The sequence below is a fragment of the Trematomus bernacchii genome, unplaced genomic scaffold (assembly GCF_902827165.1).
Source record: "Trematomus bernacchii unplaced genomic scaffold, fTreBer1.1, whole genome shotgun sequence".
Classification (NCBI taxonomy): domain Eukaryota; kingdom Metazoa; phylum Chordata; class Actinopteri; order Perciformes; family Nototheniidae; genus Trematomus; species Trematomus bernacchii.
This window is the reverse complement of record NW_022987527.1, coordinates 72,450-93,018: the sequence shown is the minus strand read 5'-3', so window position 1 is coordinate 93,018 and position 20,569 is coordinate 72,450. Positions and strand designations below refer to the sequence as shown.

The 20,569-nt window shown below is 40.5% G+C and overlaps 1 protein-coding gene and 1 long non-coding RNA gene across 2 annotated transcripts; one reads left to right on the top strand and one right to left on the bottom strand.

The window, feature by feature from the left end:
* Positions 1 to 12,406: 12,406 nt before the first annotated feature.
* On the bottom strand, positions 12,407 to 13,433 carry LOC117474856. The gene is made up of 2 exons (XR_004555123.1): positions 13,181 to 13,433; positions 12,407 to 12,737 (listed from the first exon to the last, which is right to left on the bottom strand). It is a non-coding gene; the product is annotated as an uncharacterized LOC117474856 (long non-coding RNA).
* A 1,526-nt stretch (positions 13,434 to 14,959) lies between these two features.
* On the top strand, positions 14,960 to 20,357 carry LOC117474789 (cytochrome P450 4B1-like). Its single transcript, XM_034120797.1, has 12 exons — positions 14,960 to 15,245; positions 16,261 to 16,405; positions 16,596 to 16,640; positions 16,747 to 16,874; positions 17,119 to 17,243; positions 17,333 to 17,487; positions 17,644 to 17,750; positions 18,425 to 18,615; positions 18,697 to 18,830; positions 19,181 to 19,245; positions 19,730 to 19,812; positions 20,126 to 20,357. Exons 1-12 carry the CDS (start codon positions 15,054 to 15,056, stop codon positions 20,295 to 20,297), a joined length of 1,542 nt encoding a protein of 513 aa, XP_033976688.1. The 5' UTR covers positions 14,960 to 15,053; the 3' UTR covers positions 20,298 to 20,357.
* Positions 20,358 to 20,569: the final 212 nt, after the last annotated feature.

The window sequence follows — 20,569 nt, the reverse complement described above, 5'->3', positions numbered from 1 at the left end:
TAGTGCCTGGAATTTTGCATTCACACCAAAAAGAGAACTTAGTTCAGAGAACTCTTACCCCCATTTTTACTGCCTGCTAGAGAGGTGGGACTATCCTGGGGAGAAAAAAGTACCAATTTCTGATTGGCTGGGCGAATTGCAAACCACGGCCCGTAAAACTCTGAAAAGTTTTTTGAAGCCGCCATTGTATTTGCTGACATTAGCATTATTAGCATTAGCCCCCCCGTTGACAATTCACTAGCACCCCTCCCCCCATTGACAATTCACGTGGTGGGGGGTCGCCAGGAGAGTACCACCTCTCAGCAGGCACTAAAAATGGGGGTAAAAGTTCCCGGCACTAAGTACTCTTTTTGGTGTGAACGCGACATAAGGGGTACTAACGGAACTAAACGGGAAAAGTATGGGGAAAAGTACTCCGGTGTGAACGCGCCTTAGTGTTCTTTTTAACCAATATCTCTCAGAGGGGCGTGGGGAGTGGCTCCTTATTTTCATACTTTACACCATAGACCAGGGGTTCCCAAAGTGGGGGTCGCGAGATGAAAACATTTTTTTTAATTATTATTATTATTATTATTAATAACGTGTGCATAGACATTTTTCAGGGGCGGACTGGCCATCTGTAGAATGTCCCCGCAGTAAGGACTCCCCCCGTTGACAATTCACGTGGTGGGGGGTCGCCAGTCTCTGGCACTGTCATTTTGGGGGTCGCGGGCTGAAAAGTTTGGGAACCCCTGACAAAGGTTTTACACCCGAAAGAAGGGAGCCTCCTTCGGCTGTGAGTATGACTACTAGTGATGTGTCGGTCGCGAACGAGCCGATTCTTTTGAACGGCTCTTTGGTACGAACGAGGGGAACCGAGTCGTACTTGGTGAGAGCCGTTCTTGTTATCGTTCAATCGTTGGTCCGCACTCACTGCCTGCCAAAATCCACTCGCCTTTTAAAAAGCTTGATTTTGTTCCCCAAACGTATTCTGTGAAGACCCGCCCCTACTCTGATTGGTAGGTTTCAGCACGAGGAGTGAGATGGGGTGGGTCTTAACGGAATATGCGAGAGAGAGAAGTCATAACAAGTGGTACAGGACAGGTAGACGACGTGTTTTTCGGATGGAAAATGAGCCAAACGCGAAAACGCAGCAGCATTTGGATGCACTTCAAGCAAAACCCAGGCAGTGATAAAGCTCACCATTTGTAAAGGCAAAATATCCTTTAAAGCAGGGTCAACAAATAATCTCCATCGCCACTTAAAAACACACTATCTAATATTAAGAGTTGCATGAATTTCATTCAAGGCAAGGCAACTTTATTTACTTAAAGTGGACCTATCATGCTATATTTGAATAATATAGTGTAGGACCATACCTATATAAGGCATATTTATACTTTTCTTTTTCAAAATACCAAACAGATCATGCATTTTAGCCATGACTCATTTTGCTCAATTTGACAATTTATAGCTCTGTTTGTGCAGGGGCAGATTCAGTGAGAACAGCACCATCTACAGGCCTGGCATATGTACTACAGCGTCTCCAGCGCTTTCGAACGGCAATGGCCGTGGCGGTCTCCTCCTGATTGGTGGAGTTGGCCCAATAGCCGTAGCGCCACCATCCTGACGTCAGGACAGTGTTCAAATCTGGATCAGTTTTTATCAGATCCGTTGCAGCCCCTTTTTTAGAGATTTGGGTATGGAGGAAAATAGAAAGGGTTGTGTTTTCTGACACTTGGTGAGTTCCCTGAAACACCGGGGACACATATTCATGTATAAAAGACGTACAAAAGTGCATTTTGCATGATAGCCCTGCTGAAAAAAACAGCTAAGACCAACAAGGCTGGTCAGGCTGGTCAGGCTGGTTTACCTGCTGTAACAACAAAAACATCCCAATTTGGGATCAATAAAGTACTATCTATGCAGGACGGAGTCCAGAACAAAATGTCCTTACGGGGACAATAAAGTATATCGTATCGTATGAAGATTAACTTTGAAACAAATTAACCTGTTAACCTTCATGATTTGAATTATAGCAGCAGGTTTGCAAAATTGTCTCAAACATAATATATTAATTGTTTTTCCCTGCACAATCTTATTACAAATACATTTTTGTTTTGCTCTTATTTGAAGGGAGTCCTATTGGAACAAGTGTGTATTCGCTTCACAGGAATGCAACTGTCTGGGAAAACCCTGAAGTAAGTAAAGAAGATCATTCTGTGGAAGTATTTTTAAATGTGTAAGCTCACATGTGCCCATAGAAGTAAACCTATGATACTTCTACATAAAATGTTTTAAAATCATATACTGTCGTGGTATGATGGCCCTAAGGATCATAACACAATAGCATTTCAGAAAACATGACGTTGGACGGTGATTCTTTGTCTGTCAGTCTGCGACAATCTTAAATACTTCTTCTTTTGAGAATAGACCAACTTCAGGGCCACCACACAAGTGTCAAAGTCATTCAATTAGTGCACAATTAATGCAAACCCTAGTGCCCCCACTGGTCCGAGATGTCAGCATATCACAGAGTGCCTCCTAGGACCTAGCATGGTTTATTCCCTCACTGTATTAGGAGTGTGCGTGAGCATGAACTCATTAAATGTTCATGGGAGAAATTAAGAAAAAGTTTGATTAATGCCACACTGGTGTTTGTTTTTCCATCTTGTGTCAACACAGGTATTTGACCCACTGCGATTTCTCCCGGAGAATGTTTCCAAGAGGCCTCCTCACGCATTCGTGCCCTTCTCTGCTGGGCAAAGGTTTGTCCTCATATGATACCGTGTGACTAGCTTACTAAAAATAGGGCTACAGCTAAGTTTACAACACCAGCACCATCTACTGGCCTGGCATATGTACTACAGCGTCTCCAGCGCTTTCGAACGGCAATGGCCGTGGCGGTCTCCTCCTGATTGGTGGAGTTGGCCCAATAGCCGTAGCGCCACCGTCCTGACGTCAGGACAGTGTTCAAATCTGGATCAGTTTTTATCAGATCCGTTGCAGCCCCTTTTTTAGAGATTTGGGTATGGAGGAAAATAGAGAGGGTTGTGTTTTCTGACACTTGGTGAGTTCCCTGAAACACCGGGGACACATATTCATGTATAAAAGACGTACAAAAGTGCATTTTGCATGATCCCTGCTGAAAAAAACAGCTAAGACCAACAAGGCTGGTCAGGCTGGTCAGGCTGGTAAACCAGCCATTTACATGAGGATGTGACTAGCAGTTTGAAAGGATGTACTTATTATTATTATATATTATCATTATGTCAGTGGTCTAAAATGGTCATACAACGTTGCCGACAATATTATCGTTTATCGCAATAATTTCCGGGAAAATGTATCCAACAAAATTAATTATCGTGAGAGGCCTATACATGAAACACACACACACAAACAAATCTACAGACTTACTCCAAACTGCCAAATATATTAATTAACACACTCTCACTCTCATATACTCTTTGACTCTATTTTGGCCTAGTAGAACAATAAGCAGCAGACTTTTACTGTTTTATCATTTCTACTGGATCTTAGATCTGCGCATGCACAATACGGGTCGGCAGTTGCGGCTCCAGAGTATTTTTGTTGCGTAATCTATGGTAGGGCTAACGCATACAGTGGTGGGGCTCAAGTCAGTATTTGCAATGTAATTACATACACGCTGTCGATGTATAGAGATGTACTACCGCAAAAGTATTCTCCGTCGGGACTTCCTGCAACAACACCACGCCGTTATCGTGATTCTGATTGGCCAGAAGACATTATCAAAGATGTTCTATTGAGAAGACGATCACTATGTGACAAAAGTTTTCAAAACCGTTTCTAGTCTTCGGTATTCTTGTTTTTGGCGTGAGAATAGTTTGGGCAGCGTGAGAGCGTGAGATTGAGAGTGAAAGCGTGTGTCACACGCCAGATGCGTGAGAGTTGGCAACCCTGGCTAACTGTTGTTAGCTAAGACAGCTAGCCTCCTAGCAAATGTAAGGTTACGTTAACATTAACGTAACGTTGTAAGAAAGCAAAACGAACCTTCGAGAAAGCTTTAACTCTCAGACTTGGTGAAATTGTGGAGTGTTGCTTACCTCCAGAAGGACTTTTAGCGTGTTTCCCAGTAGACAGAGCTGTCAGAGCGGTGCCTCTCAGAAGAGCAGCCGCTGGGCGGAGTCACAGAAACGCTCAACTGATCTTCACTCCTCAACCGTTGTGCCGTTAGTGCCGTTAGTGCCAGTCAAAACATACCGCTTTGTTTCAACCACTGCCGTCTCGCCGTCCCCCCGTGTCCCGCCCTCTCTGTCTGTCTGTGTCTGTTTCAGTTTAGCCAGCAAGACTGCTGGTAGACCAGCATAAATACCAGCTTCACCAGCATCCAGCTTAACTACCAGCTAAAACCAGCATAGACCAGCATGACATCCATGCTGGTCTATGCTGGTTTAGCTGACCAGGCTGGTCTTGAACCAGCCAGAACAGCCTGGCCAGCTTGTCCAGCCTGGTAAACCAACTAAACCAGCCTAACACCAGCCTAACACCAGCCTAACACCAGCCTAACACCAGCTAAAACCAGCTAAAACCAGCAACCATCTTAAGCTGGTCTATAGAGGCTTCCTAATGACGTCACGGGATTTCGCGTCAGACATCTTGGAGTACCACTCTACTGGCGGGAGCGTTCAAAAATGGCGAAAATGAAAGACTACTACGAATCACTAAACCCGGAGGATAAGACCGTTTACAGAGAAAAATGTGCGTCGATTGGTTCGGTGGACCCTTATTTGATTCCCTTTAAGGATTACAGCACTGATATAAATTCATGGCCTTCACTTTCCTACTGTGATATCGTGAACTACCTGGTTTTTTCGCCTATTCCATTGTACACCATGGAGGAAATGAAAGCGTACAAAGGACTCGAGGCACATAACCAGTCCACATCCGGGTGGATCCGCGACGTTTGCGTTGCATATCAAGGAGATGTGGCTGTAATAGCTGGAAAAGTGAGTACATATTTCGTGAGGGCCTCTTCAGCTGGCTTTTTAAATATCCCTAAAGTCCCCCAAAATAAAATGGGTGAGGCTGCTTTTATCCACTACGCTACCAAGAAATATCAGAGGCCAACTCAGTGGACATTTTTAAACACCAGCTTTTATTTTTGTTGTACTTTATTTTATAGGGTTTTATATTGTTGCATCAATTAACTTAGTCGTGTGTCTTATTATTTATTTTTATTATCATACCTTTTACCTCCTCGTGTCTCTTAACCTGTTAAAATGTTATATGTTGTTGCTATGCTGCATGTACCTGTAAAGGTCTTAACATCTGATCTGAGGGGAATTTCTTGTGGTTTATTTTTAACTTGTGATGTGTGCCATTTTGTAAAGCACTTTGAGCTACACGTGCTTTATGAAAAGGGCTTTATAAATAAAGCTTTATTATATATTGCAATATATTTAAATTACAAAAGTTGTAAACCTATTCTTGGTTGTCAGCTTCTGTTATGTGCTACCTAGCATAGGAATATGACAAGAGCTGACCACCCACTGGTTGTGTAAACAATCAGTATTTTAAAGTAAAGTTGGACCAAAATATTGGTGGTTCTAAAAAGTCAACAATCCAATAATATTTTTGTATTTTATTTTTCAGGTATTGCATTCTCAGAGTATTGGGCTGCCGCCAACATGTCCGTGGGTACTGATGAAGAAGGATGGTGCAGTCATCACAGCTAACTGCAACTGCAAGGCTGGTTTGGGATCAACATGTACCCATGTTGCATCTCTCCTTTTCTACATAGAAACATCTATACGGATACGTGATGCCAAGACAGTTACCCAGGAAAAGGCGTATTGGCTTCTACCTGGATCAGTGAAGGATGTAACACCTTCCCCTGTTGCTGACATTGACTTTACTTCGGCTAAAACCCGAAGGAATCGTTTAAGCCAAGCAATTGACAGCCTTGGCGATGCAGCTAATTTAACAACAACAACACCACTTTTACGTCACTCGAGGGAGATTCCAAAAGCGACAGATGCTGAGCAACAGTCTTTCCTGGCATCACTGAAATCTATCTCAGCTCCACACAATGCCGATTTTGTCCCAAAAGTGACTTTGTCAACATTTCCTAAGCCGCTTTCTAGTTTAAAAAGTGAGAACTGCCTAGAAATGGACCATAAAGCCCTTACAGAACATTGCCAAGGGATCAATGTAGCTATCACCAAGCCGGAGGCGGATGTAATTGAGAAGGCCACAAAAACACAGGCCAAATCCAAACTCTGGTATCGATACAGAGCTGGGCGGATTACAGCATCTCGTATGAAGGCAGCATGTTCAACAAGTGCAACTAAACCATCGCTTAGCTTGATTAAAGCTATTTGTTACCCAGAAGCCACAAAATTTAAAACTGCAGCTACTGAATGGGGATGTAATCACGAGAAATCAGCACGTGAAGATTACATTACAATTATGAATCGACATGACAGTTTCATTTGCCAGGACTCTGGGCTCGTGTTATCGCCAACATTTCCATATTTAGGTGCTACTCCAGATGGTGTTGTGTCCTGCAAGTGCTGTGGTGTAGGTGTTTTGGAAATTAAATGCCGCTACTGTGTTGCTGCACCGTCAGACCATACATGTCTGGAATCACGTGATGGACAGGACAGGCTGAAGAAGACCCATGCCTATTTCTATCAAGTGCAGACCCAGTTATTTATATGTGATGTTGAATATGCTGACTTTGTTCTGTGGGTGAATGGAAAGATTCATCTTGAACACATAACCCCATATATTGACTTTTGGGAGAAGGTATACCCCAAAGCTCATGAATTCTTTCAGAAGGTCATTCTCCTCGAGTTGAGTGGGCAATTCTTCACCAGAATTTCCAGTGCAACTACACCAGTCTCCATTACTGCACCAAAAAGGCCTCTCTGCCTGATACCAGACCCTGCTCTATGTGCCACTCTGACTCAGCCAACCAATACCCAACCACTGATACCCAAGTGGTGCCTTTGTCGTGGAGAGGAAAAGCTTCCCATGATAGGATGTGATCACACAAATTGTGAAACTACCTGGTTTCATTTTGAATGTGTTGGTATAACAGTTGCCCCCAAAGGAAGCTGGTGTTGTGACAAATGTCATCAGCATGTCCCCTCTCAAAAGAAACAGAAGTACTAATCAATCTGAATGACATTGTATATATTTATTTGATTAAACATGTTTCTTTTACATTAAATCTATATAAAGAACATGTAAGTGTGACAATCAAAAAAAGTTGTGCACACTAAAATGACACAAAGCATCATTATTTAAACTGACATTGAAAGTGCAAAACCTCAGCTCAAATATCCAAAACTCTAAACACATGTTCAGCTCTGCACCCAATTTGCAATTCAACTTTCCACTTTTTGAAAAGTATAACAACAGTATATTTGTGTTTCTCCACATATTTTGGAGACTTGAACAATCTTTATTTGCAGAATTCTCTATATCAAACGCCATAAAAGATGAGTGTGCTTGAGCACGATGGTGTGTAGTTGGTTTTACAAAATGTCTTGTACTATAAATGAAGTGTGTGCCATTTGGTGCAAAAGTGTGGTGTTTCTGTAGTTCTGGGTGCAGTGCTTCATTCTGCAGTAGGTGTTTTGCACTTTGTATGTATGGTTTTGTGAATTGTGTTTAGTGTTTTGAGAAAATAAGCCCTGCTTTCAAAAAATGTGTTTTAGCATTGAAAAAAACTGTAATATGGACACAATGTTAATCTATCTCTGTTATGTGAGGTGATCTCTGCAGCTTACAGTCTGTCCATTTTATTGACAATTTTAACTTTTTCTGGGATCGCAGACATCTTTTTAAGGCAGATGGAGTTTGCCTGAACAAGTCAGGAGTGAAATTGTTTATCTCTAACATATTCAACTGCCTGCGTCAGCAATCTGTTCCCTCTGCCAAGGACAAGCGGCAAGAGGAATCAAAACAGGAGAAAGACACAACACATTGCGCAGAAAACCCTGAAGAAGTATCACTGCACCCGCCTGAGGAATGTTCTGATTATGGGAGACCTATGACACAAATGGAGGAGTCTCCACTGTCCGTCACCCCCCCTGTCAACGCCTTTGAGGATACTCTTCATTCATCCCACAGCTCTCTCTACTCTCCGCTCACCCTTTCACCCTCGCCCTCCCCCCTGGAGTTCGATGACCGCATGAAGGCGAGATGCAGGGTTGGCAGCATGTCCTTTACCCCCGCCCCTCAACGACGCCCACCAAAATCACCGAAGACAAGCCTACGTCAACCACCTCCCCCCCCTGGCAGCATCTCCTTTACCCCCGCCCTTCCACAACGCCCACCAAAATCACAGAAGCAGAGACGCGCACCATCTCCCCCGTCTTCATCACCGTGCCTACGTCAACCACCTCCCATCCCTTCAAGAAAGCATCTGCAGTCTCCGAAGCCTGATAAGGATGTGTGTGTACAAAACGCAACAAACTTTTACTGATATGTGCTGGGTCCAGGCTCAAGGGCATATGGCACTCTCAACTCTTTCCAGCACATGCCGGGGCCCTGCCTGCCAGTAGCTTTGCCGATATCTGTGTTGATAGGTAATAGATTAAGAGCGGTAAATCAGCTTAGAAACAGGAAGTGCTCAAACGTTTGTGTGAATTTATCAAATTTAGCAGTGATTCCATGTCAGCCACAGCTTGTCACAACATTTTTTACTGATAGTGTATTTAACAAACTTAAACTAGCTTTATTAAATGTCAGGTCTTTGGCAGGAAAAACATTTTTAATCAATGATTTTATCACTGAGCACAATCTCGATTTTATGTTTTTAACGGAAACTTGGATTGAACAAAATAACAGTGCAGCTGTTCTTATCGAATCAACCCCTCCCAACTTTAGTTTTATGAGTCAGGAAAGAATGCATAAGAAAGGGGGTGGAGTTGCTATTTTGTTCAATGATTCCATTCAATGCAGGAAGACATCTTATGGGGACTTTGCTTCTTTTGAATATGTGGCCCTTCAGCTGAAATGCTCCTCTCGAGCTCTGTTCCTAAATATCTATAGACCACCCAAATACTGTGCAAGCTTTTTTGATGATTTTACTGAACTGCTGTCTATAGTGTGTATTGACTTTGACCGTTTAGTCATTGTTGGTGATTTTAACATCCATGTTGACAACCCCCAGGACAGAGGGGCTAAAGAACTGTTTTGTGTTCTTGATAACTATGGACTGACTCAGCATGTGGCGGAGCCCACGCACAATAAGGGGCACACTCTGGACTTAATTATCTCAAAGGGTCTGAATATCTCAAAGGTTGTGGTGACTGATGTTGCACTCTCTGATCATTCCTGTGTTTTCTTTGAGAGCTCTATTTCTGTTCACAAAAATGTTCAGAAAGAGGTAACCACAAAGCGCTATTTAACAGAAAATACTAGGGAAATCTTTACTCATAATTTTTCATCCACACTTGCCCCTGCTAACATCTCAGTAAATGAGCTAGTAGATCATTTCAATTCAAAAATTAAAAATGTTATAGATACCATTGCTCCAACTAAGGTAAAGGAAGTGATTAGCAAGAAAATATCTCCATGGAGAAAGGCCATGACCGTGAGAACAGAAAAAAGAGAGTGTCGAAAAGCTGAACGTAGGTGGCGAAAAACAAATCTCCAGGTTCACTTTGAAATCTATAAAGAGAGACTTGGCCTTTATAATTTGGAATTGAAAAACGCACGACAGTCTTTCTTCTCTGACATCATTACCAAAAACAAAAACAACGCACGTGCCTTGTTTGCTACCGTCGACAGACTAACTAACCCCCCAGTGTCAGTAGCCTCTGAATTTCTATCCACCAGGGCGTGCAATGATTTTGCCTCCTTCTTCACTGACAAAATTCAGAAAATTAGACAAGCAGTCAGTGCCTCTACATCAGGTACAGCAAATGTTTTGTCCCTATGTCCACCTAATATCAATTCAAACACCATGACACAATTCCATCAGATTAATGGTAAAAACTTAGAGGACATTATTCAACTTCTGAAATCCTCCTCCTGCTGCCTTGATATTATTCCAACAGGATTTTTCAAAGATGTTTTTCCTTGCATGGCCTCAGATCTACTTCATATAGTAAACACATCTCTTCACTCAGGTATTTTTCCAGAGGCCCTGAAAACTGCAGTCATTAAACCGCTCTTAAAAAAGAATAATCTAGATGCCTCAGTAATGAACAATTACAGGCCAATATCAAACCTGCCATTTCTAGGTAAAATCATTGAAAAAGTTGTATTTCAACAGTTGAGTAACTTCTTGCATTTAAATAACTGTTTGGATGTGTTCCAGTCAGGATTTCGTCCAAACCACAGCACTGAGACTGCTCTTGTAAAGGTCTTCAATGACATCCACTTAAACACAGACAGTGGCAGAACTTCAGTGTTAGTATTATTAGATCTCAGTGCTGCGTTTGACACTGTTGACCACAACATATTACTAGACCGACTAGAAAACTGGGTGGGACTTTCGGCAACAGTTCTAAATTGGTTTGAGTCCTACTTAAAGGACAGAAAAAACTTTGTTTCTATAGGTAAATACACATCTGAGTTGACAAATATGACATGTGGGGTACCTCAAGGCTCCATCTTGGGGCCTCTTCTCTTTAACATCTACATGCTACCACTGGCTCAGATAATGAAAAACAACAAAATAAGTTACCATAGCTATGCGGATGACACACAAATTTACGTAACAATTTCACCAGGAGATTATGCTCCAATTCAAACACTGAGTAAGTGCATTGAACAAATCAATGACTGGATGTGTCAGAACTTTCTCCAATTAAACAAAGATAAAACTGAGGTAATGGTTTTTGGAGCCAAGGCAGAACGTATAAAAGTTAGCGCTGAGCTTCAGTCTGCAATGTTCAAAACAACAGATACAGCCAGAAATCTAGGTGTAGTCATGGACTCTGACCTGAGTTTCAACAGTCACATTAAAACAGTTACTAAATCAGCCTACTATCACCTAAAGAACATATCTAGGATTAAAGGACTAATGTCACAGCAGGATTTGGAAAAACTTGTCCATGCTTTTATCTTCAGTAGACTCGACTACTGCAATGGTGTCTTTACAGGCCTCACTAAAAAATCTATTAGAAAGCTGCAGCTGATTCAGAACGCTGCTGCTCGAGTCCTCACTAACACTAAGAAAGTGGATCACATCACTCCTGTTCTGAAGTCCTTACACTGGCTTCCTGTGTGTCAAAGAATAGATTTCAAAATATTGTTGCTGGTTTATAAAGCTTTGAATGGTTTAGGCCCAAAATACATGTCTGACCTACTGCTAAATTATGAACCATCCAGAACTCTCAGGTCTTCAGGGACTGGTCAGCTTTCTGTCCCCAGAGTCAGAACTAAACATGGTAAAGCAGCATTCAGTTATTATGCTCCAAATATCTGGAACAAACTCCCAGAAACCTGCAGGTCCGCTGCAACTCTTACTACTTTTAAATCCAGGCTGAAGACTTTTCTTTTTGCCGCTGCTTTTAATTGAACTATTCACATCTTAAACTGCACTGTAACTTTTAACTTTTATCCATGTATTTTTTCTTTTAATGTTTATTTTATTATCTTTTCTTTTTAATGACTGATTTTAAATGCCATTTTTAAAATGTCTTCCATTTTTGTAAAGCACTTTGAATTACCTTGTGTTGAAAGGTGCTATATAAATAAACTTGCCTTGCCTTGCCTTACAGTTAAAGGAGCATGTACTTGTTTTTCACCCTTTTTCAATGTGTAAATTGGAAACCTGTAATAAATATAATACTTTGCCCTTTCAATTGTTTTTTTCAAAATGTATTTACCCAAGCTTAAATATTCTACCAGTACTATTACAGTGTGCAGTGCAGGTCTGAAACCACATTCAAGCAATTTGGGATGTGTCCAATCTGACAATAGAAAACTTGAGAGAAAAACATTAATCTTCCATGCCTGAAAACAGCTTAAATAATTTTTCAAACATTCCCCTACACAACCAAACCCCAAATCACTGCTCTGATTATCAAGACATTTAATTGACCAAGTACAACATTGACAATAATGTAATACTACATTTGTAATTACAATACAAACATGTAATATTTTTTAATCTGATATGGGTTGATTGGGGTGTAACAGAATGTAAAGGCTCAATCAACGGGTATTACAGTGTCACACAAATTATTCAGGATACTGTAGACGTGGATGTGTTGAATTTATAAGCCAGCTCTTGCAGGGGTTGGTTTAATCTTAATTTCATTAGTGTCAGTATAAACTGTTGAAATTTAGACTGTGGACGCTTAGCGTTCACACTGATGTGCAGTTCCACAAGATTGTATACCATCATTAGAATAGCAAAAGTAGGAAGTCCCGTGTAGAACCGCACATGGTCATCATCGCCCTTAAATGTACTCTCTGAAAGTTAACATTTTCTGTTGTTACATTATTAATTTCAAATGACATTTTGTCAATCATTTCACCAGTCAAATCAGTCTGAGTTGCAGTGCCAGTCTCTGGTTCAATCAGTCCTTCTTCTTCCCCAGTGGCTCCCAGGACTGGTGCGGGCTCTTCTGGAGATGGTATATCAGATACCATGCTGTAGAGATCAAGTAGTGCGATGGATGACCTTTTTCTGGCGCGTTTATACCTGGCATGTGTAGCAGGGGAAGGTGCTGTAATTTTCTCGTGGCCCAATTTGACAGACGGTGCCCAGTCAGGATGATTTTTGTCAAAAAGTGCCACTGATTTACCTGCAAATAAATCAGATTGTAGGTCAGTTATATCCTGGGTGAACTGTTAATACAAATTTGACCTCTTTTGACAAGCGAAGTCAGACTTTAGATATATTTAAAATGCTGGTGTCAAGACATAGGAACATGACAAATAATTGAGGAAACCAAAAGCCTCTGAAAAGGTGCCATGGACTGTACAGCCTTTACTGTTTACATATAATCAAATGGCCAGTAGGGGGAGGAATTACTTTAAATTACAGTTAAACGAAGCACTGCAGGGGACTGACAGACTGGTGTGAAGATGACCTGAGCCAAGGGATGACTACTTTGTAGATACTCCACAATCTGATATGTCGATCGATGACAGACTCCAGGATTCTTATTTCCTTGTTAAGATACATGTCTTAGTACGTGGGTTATATGTTCATTTTGAATGTTTGTATGTAAAACCCGACACTTACCTGACGTGAAATGATCCCCACAAACGCGAGTATAGTTGTGGTTGGATGGTTTGAGATCCTCCCGTCCGATCCTATTGAGCCATTTTTCCCGGCGACGCTTTGAAAGTTCATGTGTTGCTTCACCCTGGTGTGTTATAACCGCCGGCAGCCTGTAAAATGACTTCGGCCCCCTGTTTCGATCACCTCTGTTGCCGCAGCCAACAATGGCACAGAAGTTAACAATTATATGTCCGGTAAAAAAACAGCGCTGACGTATTACGGTGTCTGTTTTGGTACTCCAGTATGGCCGTTGGGCTGACGTCACGTTACCCGTGACGTCATATGCAAAGCCTCTATGCTGTTTTTTTCAGCAGGGAGGTCCCCTTTAACACATACAGAGGGTAAATTCAAAGTAGTACATTCACTGACATGAATGACATGGATATGGCGCCACCTTGTGTCCAGTGGCGTTTTTATATGTACAAAAGTGGTGGGGCACAAAAAACTTAGATGTCTATATATAAGCTTCTGCAGTGACGTGCAGTGAGGTTCATGGCTGGTGAGGCACTGGCACTGACTCTTCAGGTTTACAAATGTTATATTTTGACCTAAACCAAAATATAATATTATTTTCAAAAGCTTTTTTTGTCTGATGCTTCGATTAATTTTAAACAGACAGTTCAACAAAAGGATACCCAAAAAATGTAATTTTATCATTTAAATATTGAATTGTTCTCTCTTAGTAAGATCCCATTTTCAAAAAATTGCGGTCTTACCTTGACTTGAAGATGAAGTCCATTTTCCTATCCTTCTGGACAAAAAATTCTATAACTTTTTTGTAAAAGTCCTCCTTATCTTCTTGTAGTTTCAAAAGTCTATCATAAATCTAATTGATAGATTTATGATTCGAAAATTATAAAAGTAGGGTAGACATGTGGATATTATCTGGCTGAACAAAACGTGCATTTATCTAACAGGTACGTTTCCCACAGATCTTATTTACAGCTATTTTCTAAAATCCTATGGAGAAACCTCATTGCTTTTTTGCAGCTTACTTCCTGGTTTTAGGACGCGTCACTGCAGCTCTCTCGTCTCCTCTTCACACACATCACACTTTTCGCGGCACACGTACTTACAGCCAATCAGCTCTGAATGATGTGAGATGACGTATGGTGGGGATGGCAGCTCTGTGCCCCTATGGTCTTTTTTTTTTTGCCACACACATTACATTGAAAAATACTCTGAGCATGCGCAGTGTAGTTTTTACAGTCACCGTTCACTTTGACAGTGAAAGGGTGGGGCATGATCAGGTTTTGTCCCACATGGCTCAAAACGGCACTGTAGACACTAATTAGAAGAACACAGACTAAAACAGCAATGTACAGACGAATCAGATGATTAAACATGACCTTAAAATATATTTTATATATTTTTTTATTTCTTTTTTTGCATCTCTTTGCATTTTTTGTAATCATTATGTGTAATACTTTCTGCTGACACTAGGTGGGGCTGTGCCCCACCTGCCCCTAATGACCAGTCGCCACTGCTTGTGTCATGTTTACAATGCAGATTATTGACATTAGGTCTGGCAATAAAGTCAATCATTATCCTGGTGATTATTTCGCAGATAAACCTAGTAACCCCGCCCCCTTTAAAAAAAAAACGGCTCTTTTGAACTGCTCTTTTGAACGGCTCTTTGAAAGGAACGGAGCCATAAGTTCCGGCTCCCTTCAAAGAGCCATAATTCCCATCACTAATGACAACAGACGGAGCTGTAGTGGTGTTCGGGGCGGGCCACATTCTCCACCCACATTCCGGTGGCTACATCACACACACTCACACACACAAAACTGTGTTGTGTGAATCACTGCTCATCATCAAGGAAGTCGCAAGCATGGAGTCAACTGAGGGTTTCGTGAAGTATCAGCTGGGCTTACCCCACATGCACCACTTGATCGCGGTGCTCTGTGTTGTTGCCGTTGTTTATAAGTTGACAGTCTTGCTCGCCCAAAGAAGAGCTGCGATGCAAAGTATGGAATTGTTTCCAGGACCACCGTCGCACTGGCTTTTTGGACATCTAAAGGAGGTAACGTGTATAATGACTGCTCAGTGACGCAGAAGCAAGTGCAAGAATCAATTAATAATAATAATGTATTAATAATAATAGAATCTCTGACTTACTGACCAATTTATTTTAATACCCTCACACTCACGCAATTGTTTAATACTCAACAGAATTCTACAAATGGTCTTCTTTAGTATTCACTAAGCACAAGAGCAGACAACAAACTAGTAAAATTAATAGTTATTAAATGAGCAGCCAACAATCAAAATTATGAAGTTACTGTTTAAGGACATTACAGGCAAAAAGATCGTTTTTTCATGTACTTGTTATTTTGGTTTATTTTGCTTCCATGTTTTCTTTCACTCTAATGGAAATAAAACTTCCAAGAAACACATATAAATGATGTTCGTTTTACTACCCTGTCATTTAAAGATGATTAAATGTAACATTTCATTTGTTTATTTGCATGGGAGAATAGTCATTTCAGCAGCAGATGTAGAATGTGTCTTCCTGTCCTCACTCTAGCATGTTTCTGATCAGAGGAATAAGAATGAATGCAACCACTGCAAGTCCACTGAGACAAATGTAACATTTGTGATATTGGGCTATATAAATAAACATTGATTGATTGATTGATTGATTGATTGATGAACCGTCCCTTTTTGCAGCTTCCCCAGTGTTGCAACTGTCAAAGGTCATCCCCAGTCTCATCATGTGCCAACAGACTCAGATTTGCAATAAGAAAAGCCTGAGAAAACACTGCGAAAAAAGGAAATTCAAAGCGTATTCTTATGTTATTATTATTATTATTATTATTATTATTATTATTATTATTATTGGTGTTATTTAATTTGGGTTGTCCCTGATTTGAACTTCTTTACATTTATTTAAGTAACAATTTGGATGCAATTAAGGCTTAAACTTAGCAGTTGAGTATTAGTTTATAGAGCATCACAACTCAGGGGATAACTTTGTCCTCTTCAGGCTCCAGCATATTGGTTAAGCTTAATCTATGTTTTTATGTTTTTACTTTCAGTTTAAACAGGATGGGTCGGACTTGAAAAAGATTGTGAAATGGGGACAGCAGTACCCTTATGCTTTCCCGATGTGGTTTGGTCCCTTTGTTTGTTTCCTCAGCATTCACCATCCAGACTATGTGAAAACTATATTGATATCTACAGGTGTGTGAGCCATTGTTTTATATCTTTACTGAAGTCATAAACCTTTACAATGTAGCAGTTAAGTCAAATTCATCTTTTGACAATGCTTTTTACTACGTCGTATACATGCAGACTCATATTGGTTTATTATCTGCATTTAAATAAACAAAGGTCAATGTAACATAATCTGTAATTGTTTGTTTCGTAACAGAGCCAAAAGATAATGTGGCATATACTTTTATTAAGCCTTGGATTGGTAAGATTGCTTTTACTTTCTCCTACAGCATATTTTGGTTTACTGCACAGTATTTTCTGTTAAGCTGCTTCCCTCGCTGATCCATACTGCCTCTGTCTGTCTTCAGGTGATGGCTTATTGGTGTCTGATGGTCAGAAGTGGTTTCGCAACAGAAGGCTCTTGACCCCAGGTTTCCATTTTGAAGTTTTGAAACCCTACGTAAATCTGATGTCAGACTCTGTTAAAACCATGCTGGTACGTTAATGACAGTTTTTTTGTTTATAAAATCAGTGTCTGTTTTTTTGCCAAGTTGCATTTCACATAATTTGTACAAGGAAAATGCTTTGTGTAAAGTGCTATAATAAGTAGTCAATGGTGAAGTGATGTGGAGGAAATATAGGCTTAGGCTTATTTTATGTCAAAGTTGTTCCAGCTAAGTGTGTTGAAGTTTTTTCCACGTCCTGCTGAGACCTCACATCTGTTCTTTCACTGTTGCCAGGACAAATGGGAGAGTTATGCAAAAACCAATGAGTCCTTTGAATTGTTTAACCACGTGAGCCTTATGACACTGGACAGCATCATGAAGTGTGCGTTCAGCTACAACAGCAACTGTCAGACCGAGAGGCGAGTCCATACAAACGTTTTCCCGCCATTCACAATTACAGGTTTATGTTCTCAGTTGTCTGAACTGTTTGTCTACGTTCTTATTTCAGCGGAACAAATGAATACATCAAGGCAGTGTATGAGCTCAGTAATTTGATTAACCTGCGGTTCAGGATGTTTCCATACCACAATGACCTCATTTTCTACCTCAGCCCACATGGCTTCAGACTAAGAAAAGCATGCAAGGTGGCTCACAGTCACACAGGTAAGATGTTCACAGATATTACCTTCATGACAATCTAAAACTGAATTTAGCTTGCCCATACATCGAAATTGTATAGGCTCTAAACTGTAGGTTTATGGTTGCTGCATTTTAAGAGTTACTGGGGATATGCTCATTAATTATTCTCTTATTTTGAAGGGGAAGTCATACGAAAGAGGAAAGAAGCACTCAAGGAGGAGAACGAGCTGGATCGCGTACAGGGAAAGAGAAACGTGGACTTTCTGGACATCCTTCTCTTAGCGAGAGTATGTTATGTGCCATGTATTGAATTCACAAAATGAGACACTTCTGATCAATGAAAAAAAACAACATACGTAAAAACTGCAATTGTCAAAGCAGCAAGCTCTCTATAGAGATAATGAATTAATAATCGTGAGAATTTTAGTAATGAGATATTTAAAGCATGAACAGTCTTAAAGTTGCCGCACATTAAAAAAGCGTAGTTGTGTCATGTTTATAACCTGAGATGACGCAAATATTATACTGTATGTGCTTAACCTGCAAGGGGCAAAAAACTAGGGCAAAAGGAAACGCAGAAGGTTTTTCGAATGAGCATTGATATGCTGAGCATGAGGCCACTGGTCAATGGCCACTGGTACAAAGGCAACAGTCTGGTTATTTTACTCTTATGAGGGACTCTTGAGCAGCAACTTAAAAGTTATAAATTTCTGTTGTGCACATATAATCAATATGACACAATAAGCTACTCAAGGACACCTCTGTAACTCGGTAACTAAAATGTCAATGAGTCCTTTCTTTCCAAACACAGTTGACCTGTAAAAGGATCCGACAGACATTAGCTGTTTCTGTGCCAATTCCAATAGGCCTGCAACTTGTACGGTTTTTAATTGGAGTAGTAGTGTCACATTAAGACATAATATGTTCATTACTAATGTTTTAAGTTTGCCTTTTATTTAAGGATGAGAACAAACAGGGTCTGTCAGATGAAGATATACAAGCAGAGGTGGACACCTTCATGTTTGAAGGCCATGACACTACAGCCAGTGCCATGTCCTTCATCCTCTACTCTCTGGCCTGCCACCCAGAGTACCAGAAGATGTGCCGGGATGAGGTCCTTCAAGCCCTGGATGGCAAGGACACCATGGAGTGGTGAGCTTACATTTGAAAACAATGCAAATGTATGTCAGTGCTGCCAATTGTTGAACTAACACTTGTCTGTTTACTTTTTAGGGAGGATCTCAGTAAAATTCCATACACTACAATGTTCATAAAAGAGTCCCTCCGCCTTTACCCTCCGGTACCAAGAATGTCCAGAATCACCACCAAGACCATTACCTTTTTTGATGGAAGGACTTTGCCTGCAGGTTTGTCTTTAATGGTTCTTTGCAGATGAATGTGAATAAAACAGCATACAGTTGCATGCATCAAACGTTTATACCCTGTGGTAAAAGATAAGGTAAAGGTATGCGGAACTGCAGGACGGAGTCCAGAACAAAATGTCCTTACGGGGACAACAAAGTATATCGTATCGTATGAAGATTAACTTTGAAAACATTTATTTTTATTGAGTCAAGCTTGCACAAATTAACCTGTTAACCTTCATGATTTGAATTATAGCAGCAGGTTTGCAAAATTGTCTCAAACATAATATATTAATTGTTTTTCCCTGCACAATCTTATTACAAATACATTTTTGTTTTGCTCTTATTTGTAGGGAGTCATATTGGAACAAGTGTGTATTCGCTTCACAGGAATGCAACTGTCTGGGAAAACCCTGAAGTAAGTAAAGAAGATCATTCTGTGGAAGTATTTTTAAATGTGTAAGTTCACATGTGCCCATAGAAGTAAACCTATGATACTTCTACATACATTTTTAAAAAATCATATACTGTCGTGGTATGATGGCCCTAAGGATCATAACACAATATCATTTCAGAAAACATGACGTTGGACGATGATTCTTTGTCTGTCAGTCTGCGACAATCTTAAATACTTCTTCTTTTGAGAATAGACCAACTTCAGGGCCACCACACAAGTATCAAAGTCATTCAATTAGTGCACAATTAATGCAAACCCTAGTGCCCCCACTGGTCCGAGATGTCAGCATATCACAGAGTGACTCCTAGGACCTAGCATGGTTTATTCCCTCACTGTATTAGGGGTGTGCGTGAGCATGAACTCATTACATGTTCATGGGAGAAATTAAGAAAAAGTTTGATTAATGCCACACTGGTGTTTGTTTTTCCATCTTGTGTCAACACAGGTCTTTGACCCACTGCGTTTTCTCCCGGAGAATGTTTCCAAGAGGCCTCCTCACGCATTCGTACCCTTCTCTGCTGGGCCAAGGTTTGTCCTCATATGATACCGTGTGACTAGCTTACTAAAAATAGGGCTACAGCTAAGTTTACAACACATTACAATACAATAGCCCTGCAGTAAAAACATATTTGGCAAACACGAAAGGCTTACTGAAAGGCTGTTGCTGTTGCCTTCTTGTCCAACCTATTCCAATATTATGTCAATCAAAAATATATATATCATTTGGTATTGACTGTTCATCTGATTTCCATAACCTTAAGTGCTGTCTTCCTATATGATGTTACTTTAAAGCTTAATTTGTCACCATATTCCACTCATTGGTGCTGTTTTCCTCACTCAGAAACTGCATTGGTCAGAACTTTGCTATGAACGAGCTGAAAGTGTCAACAGCGCTGACACTGCAGAGATACCATCTGATCGAGGACCCGACGCAAACACCACAGATAATTCCTCGACTGGTGCTTCGTTCACTTAATGGCCTCCACATCAAAATAAAACCTGTAGACCCATGAGTGAAAATGGAAATAACTGTTGAAAAAACCTGGGAAATAAATGACTCATAAGGGAACTTCTTCTATGATTTGACTAAACTTTTAAACTAACAAAGAATTATAAAAAGATACTAATGAAGTGATTAACTGTTAAGTATTTTATCAAGTATCTAATCATTATTTACACTGGAACCTGTGTTAATGAGACATTTATCGCACTTTACATATAAAAGGAATATGACTTTTGTGATCGTCAAAAGGAAAACCTAAGTAACATTTTCATTTAATCATTT

Bases quoted from the DNA above. Each gene is read 5' to 3' on its own strand.
- LOC117474789 (XM_034120797.1), top strand. From the start codon at position 15,054: ATGGAGTCAACTGAGGGTTTCGTGAAGTATCAGCTGGGCTTACCCCAC. The intron at 18,616-18,696 runs GTGAGCTTACAT...TTTACTTTTTAG, and splicing joins GGCAAGGACACCATGGAGTG to GGAGGATCTCAGTAAAATTC. The intron at 19,813-20,125 runs GTTTGTCCTCAT...TTCCTCACTCAG, and splicing joins CCCTTCTCTGCTGGGCCAAG to AAACTGCATTGGTCAGAACT.